This window comes from Musca autumnalis, unplaced genomic scaffold, assembly GCF_047663935.1.
Source record: "Musca autumnalis isolate F117 unplaced genomic scaffold, ASM4766393v1 scaffold_5, whole genome shotgun sequence".
NCBI classification, from domain to species: Eukaryota; Metazoa; Arthropoda; class Insecta; order Diptera; family Muscidae; genus Musca; species Musca autumnalis.
The window spans coordinates 16,201,049-16,218,802 of NW_027412088.1; the positions used below are offsets into that span (position 1 = coordinate 16,201,049).

At 31.8% G+C, this 17,754-nt stretch overlaps 1 protein-coding gene across 4 annotated transcripts in view; it reads right to left on the reverse strand.

Annotated features, from left to right (window-relative positions):
* Window positions 1–1,197: 1,197 nt before the first annotated feature.
* The window catches only part of Galphao (G protein alpha o subunit), a 184,752-nt gene continuing 168,195 nt past the window's right edge, over window positions 1,198–17,754 (reverse strand). For all 4 annotated transcript variants that reach the window (XM_073991911.1, XM_073991912.1, XM_073991914.1 and 1 more), the window contains exons 5-8: window positions 5,251–5,379; window positions 5,038–5,167; window positions 4,799–4,952; window positions 1,198–1,664 (exon numbers count right to left, since the gene is read on the reverse strand). In XM_073991911.1, the coding sequence (XP_073848012.1) occupies window positions 1,477–1,664; window positions 4,799–4,952; window positions 5,038–5,167; window positions 5,251–5,379 (601 nt within the window). In that variant the 3' untranslated portion in view covers window positions 1,198–1,476. The remainder of the gene's footprint in view (window positions 1,665–4,798; window positions 4,953–5,037; window positions 5,168–5,250; window positions 5,380–17,754) is intronic.

Sequence of the window (17,754 nt, forward strand, 5' to 3'; positions counted from 1 at the left end):
ATATGTGTATGCATAAATATATGTATGTCACATCATTACAAATATATAAATCTTAAATTTATTATTGAGATTGTAAAATATAAAATTAATTAAAAAACAAATAATTTATACAGCCTGTAGTTATTATGTATGTGTGTGTTGTTGTGTGTGCGTTTTTATGGTTAATAACTTAAAGTTTTTGATCATATATAATGGCTGTTCCAGAACCTGCAAGAATCTACAAATTTTTACTACAATTTTTCCTTTGTGTTATAGAAAAAGTTAATAAAAATTTAGTAAGTTCTTGCAGTTCTGGAACAGACCAATAGTTTTTTAATTTGTGCTTTCAGTTGTCGGTATTGATAGAATTATATCTGAACATATAAAATTTATAAATGCTAAATATTAAATATTCATAAATAATAAAAAAACATGTTCTTGTTCTTGTTGTGGCATAAGTTTGACTAAGAATGTTTCTGTTTACGTCGTTATGTTTGTCCTTATAAGTTAAAAAAAAAAAAAAATAAAATAAATGAAAACAAACAAAAATATATAACACACATACACATATTATGCATTTGTTTTATACATACACATGGACAACACAAAATTAATGTTATAATAGTAGTATAGTGTGTATATAATAGATAGATACATACATATGTATATGTAGGTATAGTTTAGAGCAAAATGAAAAAAATAAATAAATAAGAATTGCAACTAACTTAAATTTAAATGCTAAATTAAATAAAGAACCATGGGCGGTGGTGATGAGTGGTGAATCGCATGAAATTGCAGCGGAAAATAATCCTTAACTGCTGGGACATTGTATTTTAAAGTTCTTAAAATAATAATCACAGGCCTTAGCCAATAATCCTCTATAGCAACTCATTTGATAATCATCATCAACATCACCACTTGACCACTTGGTTGCTTCAAAGAAACAAAACTAAATTCATATCCAGAGCTTGAAAGAGAGAATTACTTTGTTTGTTTTTTTCTGTTTGGGAGGAGTTTCTTCTTCTTCTGTTCTTCTAGAGAATAATATGCATTTTCTGGTGAGAGATGATAACTTCGGCTTTTGGTTTGCAAATTGTTACAACATAGTACAATATTTTATGATTTTTTTTTGTTGAGTTTACTTTGTTTTGTTTAAAGTTTTGTGTGATATTTTTTGTTCTTTCCTGTTCTTTACACAGAGATTTTGAAGATGGTGGGTTTTGTTTTTTTTTTGTCATACGTTTTGTTTCTTGTTTTTTTTTTTTGTCCATTTCCATTTTTTGCTTGATTTTTCTTCTGATATTTTAGAACTTTCTATTGTTTGTTGTTGTTGTTGCTGGTTTTTTGTATTAGTTTTTCTTTTATCTTCTTACTTTGTTTTGTTCATCTTTCTGTTATTTTTGTTTTCTTGTTTCTAAATAAATATTTTTGTCGTTTCTTTTTTGTTGTTGTTGTAATGACTGAATTTTTGTTAAGAAAATTTGTTGTTGTTGTTGTTTAATAAAGACCGCAACCTCTGAGATTGTTGGCGATGATAACATCAGTGACAGCATCGAATACAAATTGTATATTGTTTGTGTCTGTAGCACACGTCATGTGGCAGTAGATTTCTTTTGAGGTTGATTTGTTTTTCGCTTCGAATTGAGCCTGAATATATGCAGCTGCCTCACCATATTCTTGACCACCTGGAAGAGAGGGGAAAAAAGAAGAAGAAGAAATTAAAGTTAAAAAATGTTATTTGAATGAAATTAATTTTAATACCCTCAGCATTTATGCTAACGAGGGTATACACACATTCATACGGGCAAAATGTGCCTCATCGAAATAATGGTTTTAGACCCCAACTATGTTTGGACGAAATCCGTTTCAGACAATTTAGAGTCGATTTAGCAATGTCTGGCTGGTGCCCACGATAACTCTCGAACGGATGAACCGATTTGGCCCAAAATTTAGCTTTCGCAATATTTTGTCCAAACTCAGTTTAAGTTCGAAGATAAGCCATATCGGTCCACTCCTTCAGGTACCTCCCCCACAAAAGTTCGAAAATGTTCGGAAAATTTGTGCGCACGATAACTCTTGAACTTTGCACATCGTGAAATTTCAAACTTAGGTGAGGTTCCAATATGGACTCTATCGGTCCACTCCTTCGTGTATCTCCCACACAAAATTTCGGAAAAGTTCAGTTTAGGACTCGCTCTCAAATCGCTTTGATTTTTGTTGTAACAAGTTGTATTCACTGTCTTCTATACGATTGTACAAGTTTCATCAGGGGCAAGTCCATACTTCCTGAGAAAATAGCCTGTAAGCTGCAAAACACCCCTACGACACCATGTGCAGTGGTTGGAGCACAAGATAACTCGCGAAAGGATCTGCCGATTCTGACCAAAAGTTAGCCTTCATAATATTTTGTCCAAATATAGTTAAAGTTCGAAGATAAGCCACATCTGTCCACTCCTTCAGGTACCTCCCGCACAAAAGTTCAAAAATGTTCGGAAAAATTGTGCGCACGTTAACTCTTGAAGGAAGTAACCGATTTGGTCCATACCTAACACATCGTGGAATTTCTACCAGACATAGATGAGGTTCCAATATGGACTCTATCGGTCCACTCCTTCGGGTATCTCCCACACAAAATTTCGGAAAAAGTTTAGTTTAGGACCTGCTCTCAAATTGCTTTGATTTTTGTTGTAACAAGTTGTATTCACTGTCTTCTATACGACGGTACAAGTTTCATCAGGGGCAAGTCCATAATTCCTGAGAAAATAGCCTGTAAGATGCAAAAAAACCCCTATGACACCGTCTGTAGTGGTTGGAGCTCAAGATAACTCTCGAAAGGATCTGCCGTTTCTGACCAAAAGTTGGCCTTCATAATATTTTGTCCAAATATAGTTTAAGTTCGAAGATAAGCCATATCGGTCCACTCCTTCAGGTACCTCCCGCACAAAAGTTCCAAAATGTTCGGAAAAATTGTGCGCACGATAACTGTTGAATTGAGTGACCGATTTGGTCCATACTTTATGCATACTAATATATCTACCAGATATAGATCAGGTTTGAATATGGACTATATTTGTCAATTCCTTCGGGTACCTCCCACACAAAATTTCGGAAAAGTTCAGTTTAGAACCTGCTCTCAAATCACTTTGATTTTTGTTATAACAAGTTGTATTTACTGTCTTCTATACGATGGTACAAGTTTCATCAGGGGCAAGTCCATACTTCCTGAGAAAATAGCCTGTAAGATGCAAAAAACCCCTATGGCACCGTGTGTAGTGGTTGGAGCTCAAGATAACTCTCGAAAGGATCTGCCGATTATGACCAAAAGTTGGCCTTCATAATATTTTGTCCAAATATAGTTTAAGTTCGAAGATAAGCCATATCGGTCCACTCCTTCAGGTACCTCCCGCACAAAAGTTCCAAAATGTTCGGAAAAATTGTGCGCACGATAACTGTTGAATTGAGTGACCGATTTGGTCCATACTTTATGCATACTAATATATCTACCAGATATAGATCAGGTTTGAATATGGACTATATTTGTCAATTCCTTCGGGTACCTCCCACACAAAATTTCGGAAAAGTTCAGTTTAGAACCTGCTCTCAAATCACTTTGATTTTTGTTATAACAAGTTGTATTTACTGTCTTCTATACGATGGTACAAGTTTCATCAGGGGCAAGTCCATACTTCCTGAGAAAATAGCCTGTAAGATGCAAAAAACCCCTATGACACCGTGTGTAGTGGTTGGAGCGCAAGATAACTCTTGAACGGATCTGCCGATTCGATCCAATATTTGGCTTTCGTAAAATTTTGTCCAAATATAGTTTAAGTTCGAAGATAAGCCATATCGGTCCACTCCTTCAGGTACCTCCCCCACAAAAGTTCGAAAATCTTCGGAAAAATTGTGGGCACGATAACAGTTGAATGGAAAGACCGATTTAGTCCATACTTTATGCATACTAATATATCTACCAGATATAGATCAGGTTTGAATATGGACTATATTTGTCAATTCTTTCGGGTACCTCCCACACAAAATTTCGGATAAGTTCACTTTAAAACCTGCTCTCGGATCACTTTGGTTTTTGTTGAAGCAACTTGCATTCGCAGCCTCAATTACGACAGTAAAATTTTTTTCAGGGGCAAGTCCATACTTCTTGGGAAAACAGCCCGAAAGTTGTAAAAAACCCCTATGGCACCATATGTAGTAGCTGGAGAGCACAATAACTCTCGAACTGATAAACCGATATGGTCCAAAATTTGGCCTTTGTCACATTTTGTCCAAACTTAGTTTAACTTCTAAAATGTCCATATCGGTCCTCTCCTTAGGATACCTCCCCCACAAAAGTTAAACATTTGTGTCCAAGTGCAGTTTAGGGTCTGTTCAGAGATCCATTGGAAATTTATACCGATGATGTTCTTTGTGGTCCTGTTTGCAGCCATATGTTTTCCGTGTCCATGCTTCCTGGCATACTGGTCCAACGGGTGTACGATAACCCACTGAAACTAAAATGAGACTAGTGGGCGCGATATATATCGAAAATATATGACTCTCAAAATAAGATCCACTTCCGTAATGTACTATGTCGGTCCATTCCCTCCTCCGCAAAACTTTTGAACTTTAATCCTATCCACATTTTAGTGGGCAAGTTCAAATGTCAAAAAAGTGCCACAAAATTCTGAAAAGACCCTAAATACATTCGATCTGTCCGTGGATCAAAGTTCCAATTCACAAAAGCTGAGGGTATATCTCTCTCGACAAAGCCGACTAATACTTTTTTTCTTGTTTAAGTTTATTTGACATCTCCTCTCCAACTTACCTGTATATTCAGGGAAACAGATTGTCAGTGGACTCTTTCGGATTTTCTCTTCGAATAAATCCTTTTTGTTTAAGAATAAAATGATCGAAGTATCCGTAAACCATTTGTTATTACAAATGGAGTCAAAAAGTTTTAATGATTCTTGCATTCGGTTCTGTAAGTAAAAAACAACAACAAAGAAGTAAGTTTAGATTAGCTTTTCCACAAATAATGACATAAAAGTCACAAAGAAAACTTACTGTAGTTTCATCTTCATGCAAAACTTGATCATATTCCGACATGGCAACACAAAATATAATCGCAGTAACATCTTCAAAGCAATGGATCCACTTCTTTCGCTCCGAACGTTGGCCACCCACATCAAACAATCTGGGGAAGAAGAAGAAGGAAAGATATGGGATTATTTTTAATAAATAGTGAAGGAAGAGGGGGAGTATGGAGGAAATACTTACTTGAAGTTTAGATTTTTGAATGAAAAGTGCACTTCAACAATACCAGTTGTTTTGACACGAGTGCGCAATATATCCTGTTCGGTTGGTTGATAATCTTTGGCGCCTAACCGATCCAAATCGTCCAGGAAACTAAAATGAGAGTAATAGAAAGAAAAAAAATGTTGTTAATAAATAGTTTTGTTAATAAAAAAACTAAATAGACAAGGTTAAATAAATTGACCTAAATAGAAATTATGGCGGCATTGCATTCAAAACAACAAAATGATGTAATAATAATCATATCCATTTTAATTTGTCCCACCAATAGATGGATAGATGATTGGCATGTGCAGGCCAGGCCTCACTATTTGTACGTGTTTATATGCCTGATTAGCACTCAAGTGTAAAGAGGTTTATTGAAATTGAATTTGTCTAGTCCATGTGGATGAGTACGAATGGATGTTAGTTAGTGTTGTTGTTGCTAATCTTATCCCCACTTACAAATCTTTATACCATCATCCCATAAATCTGAGTTTATTTCATATTACCTTTCAAACTTGATAGAAAAGTGAATCTATTGCCTTGAGTTATAATTAACAAATTGTCGACAAACAGCATCATTCACTTGTAATTTCAATTTCATTTATTCGCATCTTAAGTTCAACAATTTTGTTGGTATTTTAATCTGTGGACAGGTGGTTTTATAGATTTAAAGATAAGCAGATGCGAAGACAGAGAAAGTCGGTAATAAAGAAAACAAGAAGAAATTTAAATTGTTTTGTGGTTCTAGTCAAGTCATTAGACAGGCGGGCCTATGGGTATTTTTGAAGTAAAAACGAAGAATAATACTGGCCAACAGATTTTACTTTGGACTAAACAAGCAGTTAAAATGTAATCTTTTCTCCAAAATAGTGGCGCTTCAAAGTCTAGCATAAGTTTTATGTATAATGAAAAGTTCGTTTTTTTTTTTCACTTCTTTTGAAATACAAAATGTGCAAATATTTTAAATTGATCTTTCTTTGATAGGCTTGAAATTCGATGCTCGTTTTAGCCGTGAAGCAAACAAATCACCACTAAACTGTACATCACGTTTCGTAAATTATTTCGATTAAATCAAAAGATGAATGACACTGCCGCCTATAAATTGAGCAATCTAATGAAGTCATTAAAGTTTTGTCATTTCAAAGGGTCCTCTGGAATTTTTTTGGGCAGTTTTGCAATAGTATTGTTACATCAATGGGCGTAATCTTTGGTTACAAAACATGTTTATATTTTGCTATTAAGGAAATATTCTGCTATAATCAAAAACATGATAACTAATGGTCTGCTCCAGTACCTGCAAGAAGCTACTAATTTATGTTATCGGGAAAAATAGTAGACATTAGTAGATTCTTGTAGTTCTGGAACAGACCAAATAAATCAACAAAAGGTCAAAAAATTTCCTAAGAATTGGCTGTTAAAAATGTTTCCTATGTGAAAAGTTGATCTGTAACAATTTTTGCTGTGGAAAAGTTGATCGATAACAATTCTTTTTATAGAAAAGTAAATTTTTCCATAGAAAATCCAATCAATAACAATATTTTCTATAGCAAAGTTGGTCGATAACAACTTTTCCAATAGAAAATTCGATCGATAACAACTTCTTATATAGAAAAGTTGATCGATAACAAATGTTCCTACAGAAAGTTGATCATTAACAACTTTTTATGTAGAAAAGTTTATCGATAACAACTTTTCCTATAGAAAATTTGATCGATAACAACTTTTTCTATAGGAAAGATGAGCGATAATGTTTCTACAGAAAAGTTGATCATTAACAAATTTTTATATAGAAAAGTTGATCGATTATATAGAACTTTTCCAATAGAAAAGATTATCGATAACAACTTTTACTATAAAACTGTTGATTGATTAAAAATTTTCCTAGAGAAAATTTTATCGATAACAAAAAAAAATCTGATCTGATCTGATAACAACTTTTACTAGAGAAATATTGACCGATAACAACTTTTCCTATAGAAAAGTTGATTGATAAAAACTTTTCTTAAAGAAAATTTGATCGATAACAAATGTTCCTACAGAAAAGTTGGCCGATAACAACTTTTACTATAGAAATGTTGATTGATTACAACTTTCCCTAGAGAAAAATGTATCGATAACAATATTTCCTATAGAAAGTTTGATCGATAACAACTATTTCAAAAGAAAAATTGATCGGTAACAACTTTGCCATGAAAAATTTGATCAATTACAACGAAGTAGATCGATAACATGTTCAATAAAAAAGTTGATTGATAACCATTCTCTATTGAAAAGTTGATCGATAACAACTTTTTCAAAAGAAGAGTTGATCGATAACAACATTTTCTAGAGAAATATTGACCGATAACAACTTTTCCTATAGAAAAGTTGATTAATAACAATTTTCTTATTGAAAAGTTGATCGATAACAACTTTTCCTATAGAAAATTTGATCGATAACAACCATTTCTACAGAAAAGTTGATCGATAACAACTTTGCCATGGGAAGTTTGATAACAAATTTTACTATAGATAATTTGAACGATAAAAACTTTTTCAACAGAGAAGTTGATCGATAACATATTTTTATGTATAAATGTTGATCGATAACAACTTTTCCTATAGAAAAGATTGCCGATAACAACTTTTCCTATAGAAAAAATGGACGATAGCAACTTTTCTAATAGAAAAATTGGTTGATAACAACTTTTCTTATAGAAAATTTGATCGATAACAAATGTTCCTACAGAAAAGTTGACCGATAACAGCTTTTAGTGCAGAAATGTTGATTAATTGCAACTTTTCATAGAGATAAATTGATCGACAACAACTTTTCCTATAGACAATTTGATCGATAACAAATATTTCAAAAGAAAAAATGATCGCTAACAACATTGCCATAGAAAATTTGTTCAATTACAACGAAGTAGGTGGATAACATGTTCAATAAAAAAGTTGATTAACAACCATTATCTATTGAAAAGTTGATCGATAACAACTTTTTCTACAGAAAAGTTGATCAATAACATCTTTTTATATACATATAAATGTTGATCGATAACAACTTTTCCTATAGAAAAGATTGCCGATAACAACTTTTCCTATAGAAAAAATGGCCGATAGCAACTTTTTCAATAGAAAAATTGGTTTATAACAACTTTTCTTAAAGAAAATTTGATCGATAATAAATGTTCCTACAGAAAAGTTGACCGATAACGACTTTTAGTATAGAAATGTTGATTAATTGCAACTTTTCATAGAGATAATTTGATCGATAACAACTTTTCCTGTAGACAATTTCATCGATAACAACTATTTCAAAAGAAAAATTGATCGCTAACAACTTTGCCATGGAAAATTTTTTCATTACAACGAAGTAGATCGATAACATGTTCACTAAAAAAGTTGATTGATAACCATTCTCTATTGAAAAGTTGATCGATAACAACTTTTTCAATAGAAAGGTTGATCGATAACAACTTCTACTAGGGAACTATTGACCGATAACAAATTTTTCCTATAGAAATGATTGGCGATAACAACTTTTCCAATAGAAAAATTGGTTGATAACAACTTTTCTTAAAGAAAATTTGATCGATAACAAATGTTCCTACAGAAAAGTTGGCCGATAACAACTTTTACTATGGAAATGTTGATTGATTACAACTTTTCCTAGAGAAAAATTTATCGATAACAATATTTCCTATAGAAAGTTTGATCGATAACAATTATTTCAAAAGAAAAATTGATCGATAACAACATTGCCATGGAAAATTTGATCAATTACAACGAAGTAGATCGATAACATGTTCAATAAAAAAGTTGATTGATACCCATTCTCTATTGAAAAGTTGATCGATAACAACTTTTTCAATAGAAAGGTTGATCGATAACAACTTTTACTAGAGAAATATTGAACGATAAACATTTTTCCTTGAAATAAGGTGATTGACAAAAATTTTCTTATTGAAAAGTTAATCGATAACAACTTTTCCTATCGAAAATTTGATCGATAACAACTATTTCTGCAGAAAAGTTGATCGATAACATCTTTGCCATGGGAAGTTTGATAACAACTTTTACTATACATAATTTGATCGATAACAACTTTTTCTACAGAAAAGTTGATCGATACCATCTTTTTATGTATAAATGTTGATCGATAACAACTTTTCCTATAGAAAAGATTGCCGGTAACAACTTTTCCTATAGAAAAAATGGCCGATAGCAACTTTTCCAATAGAAAAAGTGGTTGATAAAAACGTTTCTTATAGAAAATTTTATCGATATCAAATGTTCCTACAGAAAAGTTGACCGATAACAACTTTTAGTATAGAAATCTTGATTAATTGCAACTTTTCATAGAGATAAATTGATCGATAACAACTTTTCCTATAGACAATTTGATCGATAACAAATTTTTCTACAGAAAAGTTGATCGATAATATCTTTTTATATTAATCGATAACAGCTTTTCCTATAGAAAAAATGACCGATAGCAACTTTTCCAATAGAAAAATTGGTTGATAACAACTTTTCTTATAGAAAATTTTATCGATAACAAATGTTCCTACAGAAAAGTTGACCGATAATGACTTTTATTATAGAAATTTTGATTAATTGCAACTTTTCATAGAGATAAATTGATCGATAACAACTTTTTCTATAGACAATTTTATCGATAACAAATTTTTCTTCGGAAAAGTTGATCGATAACATCTTTTTATATATAAATTTTGATCGATAACAACTTTTCCTATAGAAAAGATTGCCGATAACAACTTTTCCTATAGCAAAAATGGCCGATAGCAACTTTTCCAATAGAAAAGTTGGTTGATAACAAATTTTCTTATAGAAAATTTTATCGATATCAAATGTTCCTACAGAAAAGTTGACCGATAACAACTTTTAGTATAGAAATGTTGATTAATTGCAACTTTTCACAGAGATAAATTGATCGATAACAACTTTTCCTATAGACAATTTGATCGATAACAAATTTTTCTTCAGAAAAATTGATCGATAACAGCTTTTCCTACGGAGAATTTCATTGATAACAACTTTTCTTGGTCAATAACAAACATTTTTGTACAAGAAGTTGATCGATAACAATAGCTTTGTTCCTTTACTTTTTAATGGTAAAAGTGGTAAAAGAGAAAAGTGTCAAAAGTGCTCAAAATTGCTCTCTCATGAACATTTTTACCAGGAAGTAAAGGAACGGAAAAATGGTAGATCTGGTAGCAATGTCAAAAAGAAACATAAAAAATCAATTTTCTTATTTTATTTCACAGTTTTTAATTTTGTTAGCGTTCGACTTTTTCTTCTGTTTTTCGTTCATTTTTTCTTCATTGTGAAATAATCGTCAAACAAATGTCGAAAAATCAGTTCTACCATTTTTTACCTGCAAAAATTTTTCTGGTAGCCTGTGGTAGAAGTGAAATGCATTTGTGCTCTCTCTCCTCTCTTAAAAATTGTTGCCGGTTTTACCACTTTTTGGGGTTAAGGAACAGTTTGCAGGTTAAAAATGTTAACAAATAGTAAAAATGATAACCTCAGGTAAGTAAAGGAACACAGCTAATTATTCCAATAGAAAATTTGAACAGTAACAAATGATCCTTTATGTTATTTCGAGAGAAATATTACTATGTGCAAAGGTTGGCCAGTCACTGAGTCAGTCATTTTTGTTGTTGGTGGCCTCAGGGTTTTCAGAGCTTTTCGGACATTACCTCAGGAAATATGGACTTGTTCATTAACAATATCCGGGTGAAAATTTAAAATTAAAAAGAAAATTGTTCGCTTAGCCAACAATGAGGTCTTAAACCCTTATTCCATGGGAGGTATGGGAGTATGAGCATATTTTGAACGATTTAGAATATACGAATTAACCTGATTTTTAAAGGATAATGATATTTAATTATTTAGTTTTTATGCTCTCTCTCTCTCTCTCTCTTCCGTTGTCTCTCTCTCCAAGCATTTCATTTTAGTTTCTTATTGCTGCCTATAAAATTGTATTACTTTGTATTCAAACAAAACAATAAAATCATGTCTTTTTCTCTAAATTAGTTATTTCCGGATTTAAATTGCACAACATTAGACCACCGCCGTATGTAAACAAGGCTTAAGAAGTGTGAATAAACAATTTGTTTTGACATTGCCGCTCATTTACTACTATGACTATGACAGTAATTGATAGTTTGTCTCATCATTGTCATTTTAGTGGAGAAAAAGAGAGAAAGACATTGTTCTTCTTGTGGCTTTTACTGCCATCAAAAGGCAAAAATATAAAAAATACGACTTTTTTAAATAGATTTGTGTAGTTTAAGAATATGGAGATTAACTTGCAAGGCATTTCAATTACAAATGTCACGTTGCGACTTTTTGCATTGAGAGGAGAAGAAGAGAACTTGTAGACAAATAATAAGGTCACACAAGTATCATATTGTGAAAGAATATTAAAGTATGGTAACTAAATCGATATCGTCTAAAAATTTACTAATTGGGTCTCAAAATATGTGTGGTCTAAAAACATTATTTCGACATTATTCTTGAGAGTTATCTTTTTCTCTCTATTTTTTAGTTAAGTTTATAGCCCTCACAAATGTTGTTTAATTCCAAAGATAATATTTCTCCGACATTGTATTTCAATCAACTTAAATATAACCCCATTGTTTGTCCTATTTTTAATACATATTATGAAATATCCAATTTGTTGGGAAAATTTATTTTCATTTACACCACTTGTTGTAACTCTAAACAAATTATGAAATTACAATTTCAAGTAAATTTTCCATTGTTTTGGAAAGAGGAAAGACAAAAAAAGAAAAAAAAAAAAAAACACAAATTGGTTAACAAAGAAATCATGATTTACAAATATTTGATGGTTGTGGATGGATTAGAGTGAAGAAAATGTGTGTGTGGGGGAAGCGATCCAGCAATAAGCAATGCTTCGTTGAATCTGTAGTTCATTAAAACAAAAGTGAATTGTTTTATGTGATCAACTGTGGTGGGTGGTTGACCAATTCATACAATTTCAAAACTTAATTTGTTTCACAAATTGTTTTTCGCCAACATTTTATTTCATTCAGTTTTTTTTTTTGTGAAATAGGCCCACCAACATCAATTTTAATTATAAGTGGCTGCTTGTAATAAAACATAATCAAAAATTTCTCATTTACTATATAATATTTTTATTAGCAAGACATGATGATAAGTACAGACACAGAGTGTAAAAATGCGGTCCCTGGAATCATGTTTTGAGAGAATAATATGTATTGAATTGTAATTATATAACAGGGGTGCTCAGAATCGTTGGTGTATTTGTAGTGGTAAGACACTCTCCCCATTGCTAAGCAATGGCAAATCAGAAATAATGAGAGAATACGTGTGGTTTGCTCAACTCTAAACAAAAATGGCGCCAAGTGACGCTTTCTTTAAAAACTTTTTACACGACAAATTTGAGCGTGTAAAAAATAGTAACATCGTCTGATTGGCTGGTTCGCCGACTTTGACATTTGTTCCAGCTTTTTTGAAGTTTTTTCAATTTTTGCTTTCCCGAACATTTTGAAAAAAGAAATAAACTTCTGTGTGGCAACAATTTTTCTCTCTTTTACGAGTTTTACTATTAAAAAGTACGGGAACAAAGCTATGGTGTCTGCCATAAAAATTTATTGTTGCAAAAACAATTGCTCTGTTCCAGTAGTGCGATTCTCTATCTCATTTTTTGAGTTACCGACAAAAATCGGTAAAATTAAAACGCAAAATGGTGAATGAAAAGTTCAAATAAAAGTTGACATCACTCTTACTATCGGTAGAACTTTACGACTGCTTTTTATTCGTCGCTAACTTACCGAAAAACATCGTTAATTACCGAAATTATAAGCATTTTAATTTTACCGACATTTGTCGGTAAGTCAAAAAATGGGTTAGAGAATCGCACTACAGAACATGCCAGAAGCTACTACTTTCTACTACGATAACAATTTTTCCTTTATGTTATCGAAAAAAATAGTAAAAATTAGTAGATTCTTGCAGTACTGGAACAGACCAAATATCTGAGGTTTTTACAGAAAACAGCTTTAGTTCATTTGGAATTATTGGTAACACTTAAATGTTTTTTGAGGGTTTTCCTTATCTAAGATCAGTCACTGAACAAAATTGGACCATTGCTAATAGGGATAGGTAAGTCGACTTTCGATTAATCGATTAGTCGACTTTTTGCAGTTAAAAGTCTAAAAATCGTGGTCGACTTTTGGCTGGAGGGAAAATCGCATAATCGATTATCATGTAATCGATTTTCGAGTTCGCCCATTAATTGCTGACTTGGCGATTTTACAGTTTTGGCGGTTTTACATTTTCAAAAGAAAACTAGAAAATCGACGAATAATCGATCATAATCGATTTTCTGCGGTTATGAAAAAGTTGAAAGTCGAGTTTTATGACAAGTGAAATATTCGCCAGACCGAAAAATCGCATTTTTAGTTTTAGATCAAAATCGAAAAGTCGAAAAATAGATTATTGCTTTCCATTACCTATCCCTAATTGCTAATATATCAAATATATGTACCTAATAATCCAATGCGTGGCGCGAAATTATTTTGCAGATTATAGCTGTGTTCCTTTACTTACCTGAGGTTACCATTTTGCCATTTTTTGATAACAAATTTTACTATAGATAATTTGATCGATAACAACTTTTTCTACAGAAAAGTTGATCAATAACATCTTTTTATATACATATAAATGTTGGTCGATAACAACTTTTCCTATAGAAAAGATTGCTGATAACAACTTTTCCTATAGAAAAAATGGCTGATAACAACTTTTCCAATAGAAAAATTGGTTGATGACAACTTTTCTTATAGAAAATTTGATCGATAACATATGTTCCTACAGAAAAGTTGACCGATAACAACTTTTAGTGTTGATTAATTGCAACTTTTCATAGAGATAAATTGATCGATAACAACTTTTCCTATAGAAAAATTGATCGATACCAGCTTTTCCTACGGAGAAGTTTATTGATAACAACTTTTCTTACAGAAAAGTTGATCGATAACACCTTTTTATATATAAATGTTGGTCGATAACAACTTTTCCTATAGAAAAGATTGCCGATAACAACTTTTCCTATAGAAAAAATGACCGATAACAACTTTTCCAATAGAAAAATTGGTTGATGACAACTTTTCTTATAGAAAATTTGATCGATAACATATGTTCCTACAGAAAAGTTGACCGATAACAACTTTTAGTGTTGATTAATTGCAACTTTTCATAGAGATAAATTGATCGATAACAACTTTTCCCATAGAAAAATTGATCGATAACAACTTTTCCTATAGAAAAATTGATCGATACCAGCTTTTCCTATGGAGAAGTTTATTGATAACAACTTTTCTTACAGAAAAGTTGATCGATAAGAAATTTTCCAAAAGAAAAGTTGGTCAATAACAAACATTTTTGTACAAGAAGTTGATCGATAACAATTATTCCAATAGAACATTTGAACAGTAACAAATTATCCTTTAAGTTATTTCGAGAGATATATTACGATGTGCAAAGGTTGGCCAGTCACTCCTTGGCGGGAAATTATTTTGCAGATTATAGCTGTGTTCCTTTACTTATCTGAGGTTACCATTTTTAACCTGCAAAGCTTTCCTTAACCCCAAAAAGTGGTAAAACTGGCAGCAAATTTTAAGAGAGTGAGAGAGAACATAATTGCCTTTCTCTTCTTCCACAGGCTACCAGACAAATTTCTGCAGGTAAAAAATGGTAGAACTGATTTTCGACATATGTTTGACGATTATTTCACAATGAAAAAAAAAATGAACGAAAAACAGAAGAAAAACGAAAAGTTCTAGGACAGAGAAGCCATTATATAGTCGATACGTCTGAAGATCTGCTTTACCACCAGTGAAACCAGGTAACGTAATTTGGTGACTATGTGGGTTCGAGTCCTTGGCTTTCCTTTTCCACTTGCAAATAATTTCCGATCATCAAGCTTAACTCTAAACGAGAAAATTAATAGAAAAAGGCGAACGCTGACAAAACAAAATTAAAAACTGTGAAATAAAAGAAGAAAATTGAATTTTTATGTTTCTTTTTGACATTGCAGATCTAACATTTTTTCGTTCCTTTACTTTTCTGGCAAAAATGTTCATGAGAGAGCAATTTTGAGCAATTTTGACAGTTGTCTCTTTTACCATTAAAAAAAGTAAAGGAACAAAGCTTATGAATCAAATCTGCAAAATAATTTTCGTTTTTGACAACAATAACCAAGAACATAACACAAGGCTTTACTTTACGAAGACAGGTTTCATAAAAAATTTAACATATTAATAATTTAGGATTTTCTTATAGTACATATACAATATGCTACTAATCGAATACATTGATTTCCATATGTTTGGTTCAATCAGCTGATTGATATGGCTATGTCATGTCTAATTCTTGCTTAACATTTTAAATCTTTTCCATAGAATATTCAGGAAACACCGATTATGGCAAAATACATTTTCTTATCCGCTGCTAAGTCACTTCAGACTAAAATATTGAAGGAAATGCCAAAAAATGAGCTTGTTACTCAATACTTACTACTTGCTAATCGTTAAGTATTTTAAACTTTTTTTACTTTTTACTTTTTACTTTTATTGTTTATAATCACTTAAGTGTAGAATACCGAATGTTAAATTGCATAGCTATTTCCTAACTGCCAAACTAAAATTACAAACATGAATATGAAATTATAACAATTTTCTTGTTCAGCTCTAAATAATAGCACACATAATTGGAATGGGATGACAACGACGACAACAGTTTCCTCAAACAGAGTTGCCATAACATAATTGTCATAACTGGTAAATCACGATATTTCACATTGCAGTGCAGTGTATGCAATGCTCTTTCTCTCATTCTCTCGTTTTTTGGTTGTGATTAGTGCAGAGATGGAAAGTTGGAATTGTAAACAATTATTTTAATATAGTCGAGAAATGAATGACAGAAAATGCAACATGACAATTCAAATGAATGAAAATGAGACAAAAGCAGAGAAAAAAAACTACATTTTTATACCTCAGCCTTTAGACAAACGAGATTATATAAAGGGCCGATGTTGAATGTGAATTACGCCTAAACGCCACGGTTTTTCTGCATTTCATTTGACATTTCACAGTTTCAGGCCTAAAGTGGAACCATCGAAACATACACAACGTGTTAAACGCAATTTTTCCAAAATGAAGCCGGTCAGGCAATTACTGTGAATTGCTTTCGCTATCATGAGTTAAAAATTGCATGATATGGATGAGCGTGATATGTGTTTTCATCCGGACGGTGCCACACACCTCGATTAATTCAATGGCCATGTTATCTCACGAGGTTCACATCGTCACATTATGTGATTTGAAAACTTTCAACTTCTTTCTTCTTAAAAGAAAAGGTGTATGTCGATCAGCCTGTAACAATTCAAGAGCTAAAGGACGAAATAATTTGGCACGTTCACGGCATAAAACTACAATTTGCCTTAGAAATCTCCATCGGGTGGAGATTTCTTGAATAATTTGTGTTTTATTCAAAATGATCATCGTCCTTTAAAATTTAACCAACTTTTATACATTGCACAGTGGCCAAATTTCAAAAAAAAAAAAAAAACTGGCCAAAAATCGAAAAACAATTATATCAATTTACACTAAATAGTGTCAAATATTGTTTAAAGATCCCACTGTTTGTAGTTATGAAAAAATATATACGCTTCAAAAATGAAAAAAATGCTCATAATTTAAGTTGTTTTTAAAATATTATAATATCCATAATAAACATTTTTTTTTTTGTAATTGCAATGAAACGTATTTAAAACGAATTTAAAATGTTCAGAGTAGCCAACGAAGTCAGCGTTTTTTAATAATTGATGTCCGTACTTTTTGTTTTTTTTTTCAAAGTCAATTTTCACAATAAATGATGAAAATAGGTGTGAGTAAGACCGAGTTGGGCTGTGTACCTTACCATTTCATAAAAATGGAAGAGCTTTTTTTTTAACAATTTCCAGCGAAACATTTTGCACATATTTGCACTTTTCGTTTTTATGTGATATTTTGTCTTGCAGATATATACAGATTTTCTTTGATCCAGAATGTCAGAATATGGTATAGGGTCACTTTCTGGCGTTTGGGTATAATTTAGAGTTTTGATATATTCTAAGACCTATAGCAAAATTTTATGGCGAACAAATTTCTAGAATATTTTGGTCTGATCCGACCACATTTTATGGGAGATTTTAACAATTTGGGGAAAAAGGGACCAAAAGGACCTCTTTTATGACTCGCACGAGGGTTAATTTTTTTTATGAAAAATATTCCATGCATTGTTGCCAGTAAAGTTACCAAAGACATTATACACCTAAAGTGCAAGGATTCCAAGTGATCTTAACTCAAATATTTCCAAAATTGTAGAAATGCCCAGCAAAAATACTCATTACAAATTGGCCTACTTTCTCATTATTTTAACACGGGC